This window comes from Desmodus rotundus, chromosome 12, assembly GCF_022682495.2.
Source record: "Desmodus rotundus isolate HL8 chromosome 12, HLdesRot8A.1, whole genome shotgun sequence".
Classification (NCBI taxonomy): domain Eukaryota; kingdom Metazoa; phylum Chordata; class Mammalia; order Chiroptera; family Phyllostomidae; genus Desmodus; species Desmodus rotundus.
Window position 1 is genome coordinate 52330788 of NC_071398.1, and position 13903 is coordinate 52344690.

The 13903-nt window shown below is 47.5% G+C and overlaps 1 protein-coding gene across 2 annotated transcripts; it reads left to right on the forward strand.

Annotated features, from left to right (window-relative positions):
* Positions 1–20: 20 nt before the first annotated feature.
* Positions 21–11889, forward strand: ZNF8 (zinc finger protein 8). Of its 2 annotated transcripts, none has more exons than XM_053915883.2 (5): positions 21–1662; positions 2644–3008; positions 8190–8316; positions 8612–8722; positions 10175–11889. In XM_053915883.2, exons 2-5 carry the CDS (start codon positions 2943–2945, stop codon positions 11590–11592), a joined length of 1722 nt encoding a protein of 573 aa, XP_053771858.2. In that variant the 5' UTR covers positions 21–1662; positions 2644–2942; the 3' UTR covers positions 11593–11889. The 2 variants fall into 2 exon arrangements, with proteins under 2 accessions (XP_053771858.2, XP_071075975.1); XM_071219874.1 differs by having other exon boundaries at positions 22–1662; positions 8612–8707.
* The last annotated feature ends 2014 nt before the right edge of the window (positions 11890–13903 follow it).

A 13903-nucleotide genomic window follows, 5' to 3' on the forward strand; every position in this document is an offset into this window, starting at 1 on the left:
CATAGTCTTAGGCATAGTGAAAAAGGCTCCACTCTAAAAGCCAATTTTGCAAAGAGGACCTAAAATGTGCAGCCTCAGGCCTGCTGTGTTTATCTTTTTTGCATAAGATTTTGTATCTCTTCAAATATGAATGCAATTAGCCATATTCACAGTACCTGTTGCATTAAGCTGCTTAAACTGCAGCTCTGGCTATACGTGTGGAGAAAGTACATGATTCATACAGTTCCTGCTTCTGATTGGTTTTCAGGAACATGTTACAACTCAGTATTCTTGGCATTTCTTGCCTTGATTCTATCTTGTAGATGTGAATCCCATTTGAACTGCTCTAGGCTTAGCTTAAAGGCCAGGGTCTTGATAATGTGAGCGAGAAATATCAGTTGCCTTCCAAGCCAGGACCAAACCCACAACCCAGGAATGTGCCTGGACTGGGAATCAAACTTGCAACCTTTTGGCAGACAGGATGATGCTCCAACAACTGAGACACTTGGCCAGCACGCAAAAACATTTTTAAAAAGTTTGAAACATGACTTGTTAAACTAAGGTGCTTGTGGTGCAAAGAAAGCAGGAGGGAGAGACATTTAAGGTGCAAAATTTCCAAAGCCAGGATAATGTTTATGTTACTACCCAACATTCACTTCTTGCCATTCTAGTTCATTGGGATCAGCTGAGTGATTCTTTTCACTTAGGGTCACTCATGCAGTTTCAGAGGCAGCGACTGCCAGAGTCCTCCGGAGACTTCAGCATCCAAGATGGCCCACTCTAAGGTTGGAAGTAGGTGCTGACTGCCAGCTAGGAACTCGGCCTGGACTGTTGGCTGGAGCACTCACATGGGACTGCCTCACATGACCTGGGCTCTTCTCAATAGGGTGACTGGATTCCAAGAGGGAATATCCCAGGAATGAGCATTTCAGCTTATGATATAGCCTCATAAGTCATACATTATCATTTGATGTTATTTTATTGGATAGCCAGTCAGAGTCAAGGCGAGGGGAAATAAATTCCACTTCTCAATGGAAAGAATAACAAAGAATTTGGGGCCATATTTAATTCACTACGGAGCCTCAATGTAATAGAAGGAGGACTATAGAGTAACACTCAAATGATAGATGACTGAGCAGCCTGAGGTGACATGAAGGAGCAAGCTTGGAATGCAAGAACAGTATGTGTGCTTGCATGCAGGTTATATTGAGGTATGTAAGGGACATCAAGGTGGAGCTGCCCACTTTAAAATATTAGGGTCAGGAAAAAACCTTGATATATGTCATTACTTAAGTCTCACAAGAAGACATGAAAGTGTGTTCTTTGAGCATGTAGAGACCACTTGCTGTGACTTTTTTGCCCGGAGACTCTACCCATAAACATCTCCATGGCTCCCTCTCTGATCTCCAGGCCTGGGCTCACACTGAAGCCCAGCAGTGGAAGAAATCCCCTCAGTGAGCGGCTTTTCAAACGTATAGGGAAATGCTGTGAGCATGCCCTAAAGGGACTTTTTAAAGTCCTTTGTACACGGAGTTTATCCATCTATTTAGAAACATTGATTTTTTTCCACTTACGTATGCATTAATCGCTTGCCTCTTCCATGTTCTCTGACCAGGGATTGAACCCACAACCCTGGCACATCGTGATGACGACCAACCAACTGAGCAACCTGGACAGGGCAAGGTTTTCTTATTTTATATGTTCTTTTTACTGATTGATTAATTTAGAGAGGAAAAGAGAAACGCTGGTTTGTTGTTGCACTTATTTATGCATGTGTTGGTTCGTTCTTGTAAAAAAAAAATACAGCTTTATCTAAAAAGAATAAATAAAAATAATGGCACAGGTTTTAATACAATACCTAATTTTCACAAAATTACAAGACCCTTTCAGTCTTAAATTGAGGACCCCCAAATAGTTTTTGTAGGTTCTTTCTATCAATATTTGCCTTATTAGATATTAAAACAGGAAAAAATAGTATTTTAAAAATATTTATTGTAAAGTGTGGAACGGTGTACCCTGGAAATTCATATGTTGAAGTCCTAACTCCACAGCTCAGAATGCAACCTTACTTTAAGGTAGTGTCTCTACAGAGGCGATTAAATTAAAACGTCGCTAGGGTGACTCCAGCTCCGGTATAAAACGGCATCCTTACAAAAGGGGGAAATTTGGAGACAGAAACGCACAGTCTCGTTTTGTCACCTTGTATTTAACCCACTATACCCTTATTGTTATATATATATATATATATATATTTATACATGTACATTAAGTGTATATATACGTGTATATATACACGATGTGCGTGTGTGTGTGTACATTAAGTTCTCACCCGATGTTATTAATTTTGGGGCGACAGAAACCGATTGGTTGCCTTCCAAACGCCCCCCTCCCCACCGGGATCAACCTGCAACCTGGCTATTTGCCCCTCGGGGAACCGAATCCGTAATTCCCCCTAGTGTTTGGGAGGACGCTCCAATCAACGGAGCCACCCAACCAGGGCAAGAAATAATTTTAAAGTAGAAGGCAGTAGGAACCCCAAAGATAAACGCCTTCACACCAGCCCATCCCGTCCCAGCGTATAAACTGCTCTGGGGGGACAGCCAGGCAAGGCCTGCGGACAGAGGAGGCTGGAAGGCCGCTACCCAGAAACCCTGCCTCTTCCAGGTGATGGAGGCCCAGGTCGCCCCACAGCCGCCGCGGGCCACCCTTAGCCGGAAGCCGGCGGGCGGAGGCTCCCATTGGCCTGGAGCCAAGAGGTTTCCATTGGTGGAAGAAACAACGAACGAAGACTCCATTGGCTGGACGTTACGGCACGCGGCACGGCCTTCTGGGAGTTGTAGTCGCAGTGTCGCCGGCTCGACCGCCATTGTCCAGCGTTCAGCGAGTCGAACGGTCGGGGTGGTGCAGACAGCTCTCGGGTTTAGAATCTTACGGGGCTCCTTTCCTCGACCTGTCGGTCTAGGATGGATCCCGAGCAGGGGGCGGCCGCATTGGCGACGGCTACGGGGCCTTCGACGGAACGGCTTCAGGTAACAATTACAATAACGGTGACAGCGAGCCCGGCCAAGCGTCTCCCTTAGATACTGACCCTTTAACGCTCGCGGTGAGCGGGGCGGGGGGGGGGGGGGGCTTATCCCGCGTTACACGCAGGGAAACTGAGGCGTAGGTCGGCACGCGCAGACTGGCACCGCTGCTAAGGGGCGGGACCAGGATTCGAACAGGGGCCCTCTCATCCCCCACTGCTCATGCTCAGTTGGTCTTCTCACCGATACTCTTCCCTCCACCCCGACGGCCGAACCCCGGGATAATGGGTAATCGGTACTGTAGACTAAAGATGCTGTGATGCGTGGAGTCGGCTCTGCGCAGTACCGGCCTGCGCACGGGTCTCTACCTGGAGGGAGAGGGTAAGGAGAGGTCACCACGCACCCCGTTAGCGCGGGGAACGGCAACGAAGGTCCCCGCGGGGCTGTGGGGACAGCGGTGCAGGGCAGCCAGTGCTTGCAAGCCCCTGAGAGAAGGCCCCCATCCACAGCTCCAGCGATTCTAGACACACTGGCCGCTGCTGATGTCCTCCTTAAAGTGCTCTTTCTCTATGCTGGCATAATTCTGGAAGCTCGTATCTTTGAACCTAATGTTTTCTGGCTTTTTTCTTTTAATCCTCACCTGAGTATATGTTTATTGATCTTAGAGAAGAAGGGAGAGAGAGAAACAGAGATCAGTTGCCTCCCATACACACTCCAACTGAGGGTTGAACCAGCAAACTTTTGACGTATGGATGATGCTTCAACCAACCAACTGACCCACCTGGCCAGGGCACTTCCTGTCTTTTTTTTCTTGTTTACAGGGGTTGGCATTATTTCAGATTTGGGATGCAAAGTGAGACTCAGTTATCTTAGATGTGCATGTTGTAGGATGTGTGTTGTTGCAGATCTTCATGAAAATGCAACCACATTTTAGTTTGCTTAGTGGGGAGGGGCAGGGAGTGAGCAGTGTCGGAGAAAGTCAGAGCTAGAAAGTAATTAAAGCGACAAAACCAGATTTCATTCAGAACTCTTGCAGTGGAAGGAAGGAGACTTCATTGTAGAATTAGGCTCAATTCTGAACCCCACAAGAAAACAGGGCATTATGGTGGGTGGGAGAAGGAGGGTTCTTGCTGAAGCAGGACATGTTACTGAGGCGGTTGTGGGTGATGAGAACTTTGAAAAACGTATGGGGAGTGGTGACACAGGGAAGATGGGGATCCCAGCAAAATTTACTTGACAGGATTTTGGGTAAAACTAGGTGATGTGTAAATGGGCACAGAATCCTAAAAGTCAAGGTTTAGATGAGAAGAGTGTTCCGAGGAGCCAGATTAAAGTTTGGTCTAGGTGAGAGCCTTTATTAGCAGTAAGACAGGCTTAGGAGAGAGTGTATTAGTTACCTGTTGCTGTGTAACACATCAAAAAACACATTGGCCTAAATAATAATAAGATTTTAAGATTTTATTTATTTTTAGAGAGAGGGGAAGGGAGGGAGAAACAGAGAGAGTGAAACATTGATTCTTTGCTTCTCACACACCCCCATCCGGGGACCTAGCCCACAACCCAGGCATGTGCCCCTGACCAGGGGACCTTTCACTTTGCAGGAAGACACCAAACCCACGGAGCCACATCGATCAGGGCACCTCACGGTCTCTGATGGTAGGAGTCCTGGAATGACTTAGCTGGTGGTCCTGCCCTGGGCTTTTGACATTACAGTAAAGATGTGAACCTGGATTTCTGTCCCCTGAGACTTGACTGGGTCTGGAGGATCCACCTCCAAGATGGCTCACTCAGGTGACAGTTGACAGGAGGCCTTAGTTCCTTCCCGCATGGGTCTCTGTGGAGCTGCTTAGATGTCTTTACACTTGGCATCTGGCTTCCCACAAAGCAACTGATCCAGGAGAGGGCCTGGTGGAAGCCACAGTGCCTTTTGTGATCCGAGGTCAGAATTCCCACGCTCACATTTACACAGAATTCCCCCTCTGTCAGTATCCTATCAGTGACACAAGTCAAACCTGCTTGGTATAGGAGGAGACCACAAAAGGGCTGGGGCTCATGGGGGGTGCATTTAGGAGGCCAGCCACTACAGGAGGCAAAAAGCAGAATGGAGGGTCTATTAGCTTCACATAGTTGCTGTAACATTACCACAAACTTGGTGACTTAAAACAATACACATTTATCCTTACATTCTGGTCAGAAGCCAGAGATCATTGGCACTGGGCTGAAATCAGGGTGTGGGCAGAGCCACGCTTCCTGTTGGCTCTAGGCAGGAATCGCCTTTTCCTACTGTAGAGCTGTAGACCTTGCCTGCCTTGCCTCCTGGCCCTTTGTCCATGTTCGGAGCCAGCAGCATAGCAGCTCGCTTTAGTGATCATATTGCCTTCTTCCCACTGTAATGAAATGTCCCTCTGCCTTGCCCTTAGAAGCACATTTATGACTGCATTTAGGGCCCACGTGGATAATCCAGGATACTCTCCCCATCTTAAAATCCTTAATTACATCAACAAACTCCTTTTTGCCATTTATGTTAACATTCAGAGGTTCCCAGATATACTTGGAGGTCATTATTCAGCCAACTGTAGTCAGGCTAGGAGGTCCCCTGTGTCCAGTGGTGAGAAGGATTCATTCGGGTGTTTTAAGCAGGAATGGCTTGGGTTTGAGAAAAACCAGTCAATAATATGGGGGTGAAGGTAGGAGAGACACTGAGAACTAAGTAAAGCACTGGAGGGAGGGAGGTTGGGGACAATGACTGGGTGCTGGCTGATGCCAGGGTGGCGTGGTCAGATGGGAAGAGTGTGTGGGTCTGAGGCAGCCCATCCCTCCAGGCCACAGCAGTGCAGAGCAAGAGGAGGGCTACAGGGGGCTGATGTAGAGCAGCAGAGACAGTCACGAGACAGCAAGGAGTGGCCTCCTGCTAGAATCCCAGGAGGAGACATGAAGAACTCATGTGAGGTCTTGTGGCCTGAACAGACCAGTGGTCAGTGCATCTGGTGCCTGGTCTCTCAGTGACAACCCATGCAGAGTAGGTGATGGGGGGTGGGGGCAGGAGTCACGGGGAGCATATATCAGGGTTGGGGGACCTTCTGAGTGGGAGGTAAGGATAGCAGGATGGGAGCAGACCTCTGTTCCCAGTCAAAAGGTTCGGCATGTTTTCTGCACAATTTTTGTCAGAGCCACGTGCCACCTTGTACTATAATTTATTTAATATTTAAAAATCTTTTTTCTCTTTTTAAAAAAAGACTATTTTTTTAAATTTTTTAAATTTTTTTACTTTTAGAGAAAGGGGAAGGGAGGGAGAAAGAGGAAGAGAAACATCAGTGTGTGTCTGCCTTTCGCATGCTCCCAACTGTGGACCTGTCCTGCAACCCAGGCCTGTGCCCTGACTGGGAAATCGAACCAGCGACCCTTTGGTTCACAGGCCAGCATTCAGTCCACTGAGCCACACCAGCCAGGGCAATTGTATTTATTTTTTAGAGAGAGGGTAGGGAGGGCTACAAGGAGAAAACCATTGATCTGTGAAAGAGACATGGATCGGTTGCCTCTCATGCCCCCAACCGCAGACCTGGACTGCAACCCATGTGTTCTGACTGGGAATCAAAGCAATGACCCCAAGGCTCTACTTGTGGGGTTTTTTGGTTTTTTTTTTTTTCTTTAAAGAAAATACCCTTTTAAAATTTAGGTATTGGAGCCCTGGCTGGGGGTTCAATTTGTTGAAGCATTGTCCCAAGCACCAGAAGGTTGCAGGTTCAATCCCTTGTGCATAGGTTTGGTCCCCCATTGGGTGTCCACTGATCAATGTTTCTCTCTCACATCAATGTTTCTCTCTCTCCCTTCCTCTCTTCCTGTCTAAAAACCAATAAACATATACTCGAGTGAGGAAAAAAGAAAATTGAGGTATTTGATACATGATTTTGATTTCCATTTTTATTTTATTTGCATATTTTCTTGTAGATATTTACTAATTTTTTTATATCTCCTTTTATATTTTCTGTTTTACTTAGGTTGCGTCTGTTATTGATTTGTAAGAGTTCTTTGTATCTTCTGGATACAAGTTTTATCAGCTACGTGATTTGCCATAAGTATCTCCCATTATGTGGGTGTTTTTCCATTAGCGTGTCCTTTGGAGCACACAAATTTTTAATTTTAATTAAGTTCAGCTTATTTATTGCTAGTGCTTTTGAAAATCCTTTTTAAGAATCCTTTGCCAAATCCAGAGTTATAAATATTTATTCTTGGGTTTCTTCTAAAAGTTTAATAGTTTCAGCTTTTACATTTTAAGTTTTTGATCCATTTTGAGTTTTTTATATATGGTGTGAGGTAGGGGACTGCCTTTATTCTTTTGCATGTGGCTGTCCGGTTGTCCTGTAGGAAGTGTTTTACAGACACTTAGTCCCCTTCGTAGCCTCCAAAGAGACAAGGAAACGAGGCAGCATACTTGGGTTTCTGCTCTGTGCCTCTTGAAGAGGAAGTGACAGAGCCAAGACTCTGATCCAAAAATGTCTAGCTTTTGACCGTGGCCACAGCCAGTCCACAAAAGAATTAACATTTGTAGGACATTTCTTCTCACCAGAGATTGGCAGTTCTGACCACTTGGGGCCTGTATTTTCCCAAGACCAGTTGTTTCTAAGTCCTACCTGTCCCTTTAGACAGGGCACATATTACCTGTCCCCTCCAGTGTCACCTCTCTCAGGTTAAATACCCTGGTAGGCTCTTATACTGGCCCTCTTCAGTCACTTGTGAGCCTGAAGGCAGATCATTTCTCTTAACTGTACACCCCTCTTTTCAGAGAGGATGACAAGCCTTGCTTTGAATCTGAGGATTAATGTATCGGTTAACTGTAGCTGTGTAACAAACTATCCCAAACCTAGTGCCCTGAGACAGTAACCATTTCTCTAGCCCACAGATCTGTAAGTCAGCAATGGAGAGAGGTCACCTGTCTGAAGTCGGTTGTAGGTCAGCTGTGGGGTGCCTTTGGTCTTGTCTGGATGCTGTCACATTTCTTCTCTGTATAACCGGCACCTACATGCCGCAGCCCAGCAGATGCCCTGCGAGTCTTGACTCACATTGCCCAGAACATGTAGTCTCTCAGGACACGGGTCCACATGTTTTCTCCTTCCCCATTCCTCCTCCTTTATCTGAGAGTACTGATGGGGACAGTCCAGCTGATTGACCACGTGTGTGATGTTTCAGGAGCCAGTGACCTTCCGGGATGTGGCAGTGGACTTCACTCGGGAGGAGTGGGGACAGCTGGGCCCTGCCCAGAGGACCCTGTATCGTGACGTGATGCTGGAGACCTTTGGGCATCTGCTCTCTGTGGGTAAGGCCTGCTTCCCAAGCTGACGGGCAGATTCCTGCAGTCACTTATTCTTCATGGCTTATAGGTTGTAGGGCCTCTGGTATGAAGACTTGACCTGGGGATCAGGGACCTTGGGTTCTCCTTCCCTGTGGGACATGTGGGCAGGGGGGTGTCTGCCCTTTTCTGTCCTATTGCAAAGCCTTCACCGTGTTGTGGGATGTCCCCATGTCCTGATGGTCAGGAGTAGAGGCTGGAGGCTGGGCTGGTTCTTTTTGTCCAAAGCAGAACCCCACATTCCGTGTTTTTCCATTTCTAGGACCTGAGCTTCCCAAACCCGATGTCATCTCCCAGCTGGAGCAAGGAGCTGAGCTATGGATGGTGGAGAGAGGAATTGCCCAGGGACGCTGTCCTGGTGAGAACCCACCAGGTGTGGTGTGGTGGGGTCCTGAGACTATCTGCAGATCAGTGATCACAGCAAAAGATCAAGGGGAAAGTTGGAAAGGGAAAAAGGCAGGTGGGGCAAAGTCCAGAGGAAGCCAGGCTCAAAGTAGCTCCCCCAGTGGAGCTGAGTCTGTGGTGATTGTTGCTGCAGCCAAAAAAGTGAGGTTCACCTTCACCTCACTGCACTGTATGAGGTGAGCCTGCCTGTATCTAGAGGATTTGGCAATGGGGGCTCCCCCAAGCTGTCCTGAAGACAGGGGTACCTCCACTTGTAGGTGGCCTGTCTGACTTAGATTCTCTAGAACTGATCTGCTCGTCTGCCCTGCCCCCAGCCTGCTGCTTCCATGTCTTGTTCAGTGTCTGTGCCCCCAGTTCCTGATGGTAGGGCTTTCTGTCTATGGGGTCACTGCTTTATCCCCAGCATCTGTGGCCACACGGTAAATATTGTGGGCTTTGTGGGCTGCATGCCGTTTCTGTATTTGTTTTCTATCACAGCTCTAACAAATTACTATGAACTAGCAGCTTCAAACAACATGCATTTCTTATCTCACAATTCTGTCAGTCAAACCTGACTGGTTTGTCTGCTCCTGGGCAAAGTTAAGGTGTCAGCCAGGCTGGAGCCGGGGGCCTTACAGAGAGGCTTAGGAAGACGCCATGTCCAGGCATCCAGGCTCCACCATGTTATTGGCAGAATTCAGCTCTCTGTGTCCTCAGACTGAGGTTTCTGTGTTCATCCAAGAGTTGTTCCCTGCTCTGAGAGGCACCTGCACTCCCATGACGGAGGCCTATGCACATCCACCTCTTCTCTCACCTGCCTCCTCTGCTCGTAAACATTGAGGGGATGCTTTGGGCCTGCCCAGATAACCCAGCATCATGTCCCTGTTTTACAGCCAGCTGATGAGTGACTTTCATGTCACCTACAGAACTTCTTCACAGCAATACCTACATGACTGACTGAACAGCCAAGGGAGAGTATTGGAATTCTACCTGTCTCTGTCACATATTTTTTTCTACAGCCCTTTAAAAATATAAAAACCTGATCACTTAAGTTACATAATGTCTAATTACTGGGTTGTACACCTGAAACTTACATAAAATTGTCTGTAAGCTGTAACTGAAAAATAAAAAACTATTTAAAGTAAAAAAACAAAACAAAAAACATACACACATAAAAACCATCTATAGCTTGGGCGCTTCCTTTTCTGGCCCCTGATGTAGGCCCGAACCTGGCCCGTGGCAGGAGCTCAGGAAATATTTGTTGAGATGATGAACTAATGAAGCTGTGTTTGCAGACAGGGCACTTGGTGTTGACATAAAAGCAGAACCGACATTTACCTGGAGGCAGGGTAGGTAGCTGGGAAGTAGGCTTGAGCTGTGAGAGGTTTGTTCCTCCATCGTGTCTTCCCCACCAACCTCACAGAACTCTGGTTTCTTTCAGGCTGGGAGCCTGGACCTGAAAACCAAGTGCCACCCACAGAGCAGGGCCTTCTTGCAAAGGAGCTGTCCTGCATCACGGAAAGGGAAGGCTTCCTGGGGGACGCTGCCTGTCCTGCCACACAAGGGGAAGGCTGGGACTGTGAGGGCCAGGTCAAGGTGCCTGAGAAGGACCAGGATAGTTCGAGGCACTTGGAATTTTGCCAGGAGGAAGCACCAGTTCAAAATAAAAGCTATGAAAGTCTCAGACTTGGGGAAACCTGTCTCCCAAGTTCAGACCTAAACCTGTTCCCAGAGGTTCCTCAGAGAGAATATTTCCATACTTTGGACTCACAGGTCACAGATTCAGAGAGTCATTCACACTCCATCAGTCAGCAGACAGGCTCTTCAGGGGAGCAGCCGAATGACGGTGGTGACTGCAGTACAGCCTCCCGTCCGGCTGTTCCCGAGGTGGAGCTCACACCAGGCCCCGTGCAGGAAAAACCCTACAAGTGTGTGGACTGCGGGAAGTCCTTCAACCACAATGCGCACCTCACTGTGCACAGGAGGATCCACACAGGGGAGAGACCTTACATGTGCAAGGAGTGCGGGAAAGCCTTCAGCCAGAACTCCTCTCTGGTGCAGCATGAGCGCATCCACACGGGAGACAAGCCCTACAAGTGTGCAGAGTGCGGGAAGTCCTTCTGCCACAGCACACACCTCACCGTGCACCGCAGGATCCACACTGGCGAGAAGCCCTATGCATGCCAGGACTGCGGAAGGGCCTTCAATCAGAACTCCTCGCTGGGCCGCCACAAGCGGACCCACACCGGAGAGAAGCCGTATACCTGCAGCGTGTGTGGGAAGTCCTTCTCACGGACCACATGCCTGTTCCTACACCTGCGGACTCACACTGAAGAGCGGCCCTACGAGTGCAACCACTGTGGCAAGGGCTTCCGGCACAGCTCCTCGCTGGCGCAGCACCAGCGCAAGCATGCTGGGGAGAAGCCCTACGAATGCCGCCAGAGGCTGATCTTTGCGCAGGCAGCTGCTCTCACCAAGCATGAGTGGGCCTGTGAAAAGCCCGTGAATCCAGGGGAGAGGGCTCAGCGGAGTGACAGGCCCTTCAAGTGCAGTCAGTGCGGCAAGTGCTTCATTCAGAGCTCGCACCTCATCAGACACCAAGTGACTCACACCAGAGAAGAGCCTCGTGGGCGGAATCGGAGGCGGAGGGAGCAGCCCCTGGGCCGCAGCTCTCATCAGCATGTGCATGCAGGTGAGAACCCTGGGGGCGGGCCGAAGGCAGGACAGCCTGCGGGCAGGGCACTTGCCCTCTTTGACATCCACGAAGTCATGCAAGAGAAAAACCCAGTGCATGTTATTGGAGTAGAAGAAACTTCAGTGGGAACTTCTGTGTTGTTGGACGTCAGAGACTCCACATAGGGAGAAACTCTACAGATGACTTTGAACCACAGGTACATAACTTGTAACTCCACATGGGCTGTGCGCCAGCAGGGGCATTAAGGGTAAGAAGGCCCAGGGTGACCTCTGACTTTCTATGAAAGATGCTTCCTAAACACCTGAGATTGGTGGTCCTCAGATCTGTCAAGCTTGGTGCCCCCTTTAACCAGATATATTGTACTCTTCCCTCTATGACCCTGAAATGAATTCAAACATGAGGTCAAAAATGTCATCCTATAACCACGTTTTGTAAAGGATAATTAAAACAAAAGTAATTTATGATGGAGTAACGTGTACTAAGTTGGTGCGGAGCCTCTCCATGACTGGGCCATTAAGCTGGAGACCCAGCACTGTCTACTGGTTGTTGTTTGGTACATGGGGTCTGGGGTTGGCCACAGAAATTCTGTGGGGGGCATTCCTGTATGGGATGTGACTTTTCAGTGGTGACTCACTGTTGGAAAAGTTTTGAGCAAAACAAAATGCCATTGCATTTCTGGAAAATTCTGTATAAAATTCTCAGCTGCAGGAATTAATGTGTGTTTACATGTGAAGTCAACTAAGGGTCTAAGTTCATATTTACAAACAGGTTGTTTCATCATACACATAGGGTCTCCAGGGGCCAGTCTACATTTCACAGACATTAGAGCAGCTTGGCTCCAACTTGCCTGTCAGCCACTCTCATACCCAAATCAAACAACAGAGAAGCCCTGTGAAAATCATAGCGTTCCTTGGGGGCATCACAGCCCCACTGAAATATTTCCATTTCAACAGCCAGTGTTGCTATAAGCCTGAGGTTCTTAATCAGGGTGATTTTGTGTCCCAGAAAACATTCCATAATGTCTGGAGACATTTTTGTCTGTCATGACTGGCAGAGGGGGGTGATGCCACTGGCATCTAGTGGGTTCAGGCCAGCGATGCTGCTCAGCATCCTATAATGCCCAAAACAGTCCCCTTGGCAGAATTCTCTGGACCCACATGTGCCAAGGTAGAGACACTATGCCCAGCAGTACAGCCAACGTTTTCCAAAATGTAAATTGGTTGATCAGGCCTATGTGCTAACACTCCTCAATATTTTATTTTAACAAATGGTATCATTAGCTAGTTAATGCGCAATGTGGTTTTTTAGGGGTTTTTTTTCTTTTCTTTTTTTTTTTTTTTTTTTTACCATTTTGCAGTACTCATAATTGGTATGGAGAAAGGAAGAGAATCCACTTATTTTTCTGAGTAATCCAAAACATGGACATACTTTCACTGGTATCCCCACCTGCCAAAGATTCTGTTCACATTGGTCCTGGAAATCATCATTTCATCCATTTTTCTGAACATATCTCTACAAGGCAAGGACTTTAAAATTATACACACACACACACATACATGGATATATGTTATATGTGTGTGTGTGTGTGTGTATATATATATATGACCCAGTTGGTCCATGGGGACAAAACCATATACATAATCATACTGAGCCATAATTTTCCTTATTCACAGTGTCGATGTTTGCATGGAGAGTGGGTGAAACTGCTGGGGCCTCAGTTCGAATGAGGGCAGTGATCCCCAGGTGGTAGCTCGTAGTCTTCACCAGGCATGGCAATAAAGAAAAAAAATGCTCACCTCACTTAGCCATATCTGTGATGGAGCAGGAAAAATGATCAATTTTATGAAATCTCAACTAAAACTACATAGCCATTATCACATCTAAGCAGAAGTAGCAGGAGTTCTTCAACATATCAAATGTCCAGTGTTCAGAAATTCCTGGTTAGCTCCTGAATTGTTTTGTCTTTGGTTTGTTCTGATCAGGATCTAAACAAGATTGACACAATGCATTTGGTTGATTTTTGTAGGTCTCTTAACCTGTAGGTAGGCTTCCCCTCTTTTTTTTTTTTAATTCTCACCTGAGGATATGTTCATTGATTTTTAGAGAGAGAGGAAGGGAGAGAGAAAGATCAATGAAAGAGGAACATCATTCGGTTGCCTTCCATAAGGGTCTGACTGGGGATAGAATTCACAACCTCTTGGTATTCTGGATGACACTCCGATCTACTAAGCCACCCAGCCAGGGCCTTCCCTCTTTCTCTTTTAGTCATTTATTTGTTCTGGGGGGAAAAAAAATTGTTGCCCTCTTCGGCCTGTCCATCAGATGCTCTTTGCTTTGGCCTGGTGGAATTCCTTCTGATTTGGCATCACACCACCCACCACCAGGTGTGCTGTGGTGCGTCGTAGATTGTGCAGCTCCCACTTTGGATGGGATCTCTGCTGCAGGTCCCAGCTGTCAATGCCAGGTAAAGTGAGA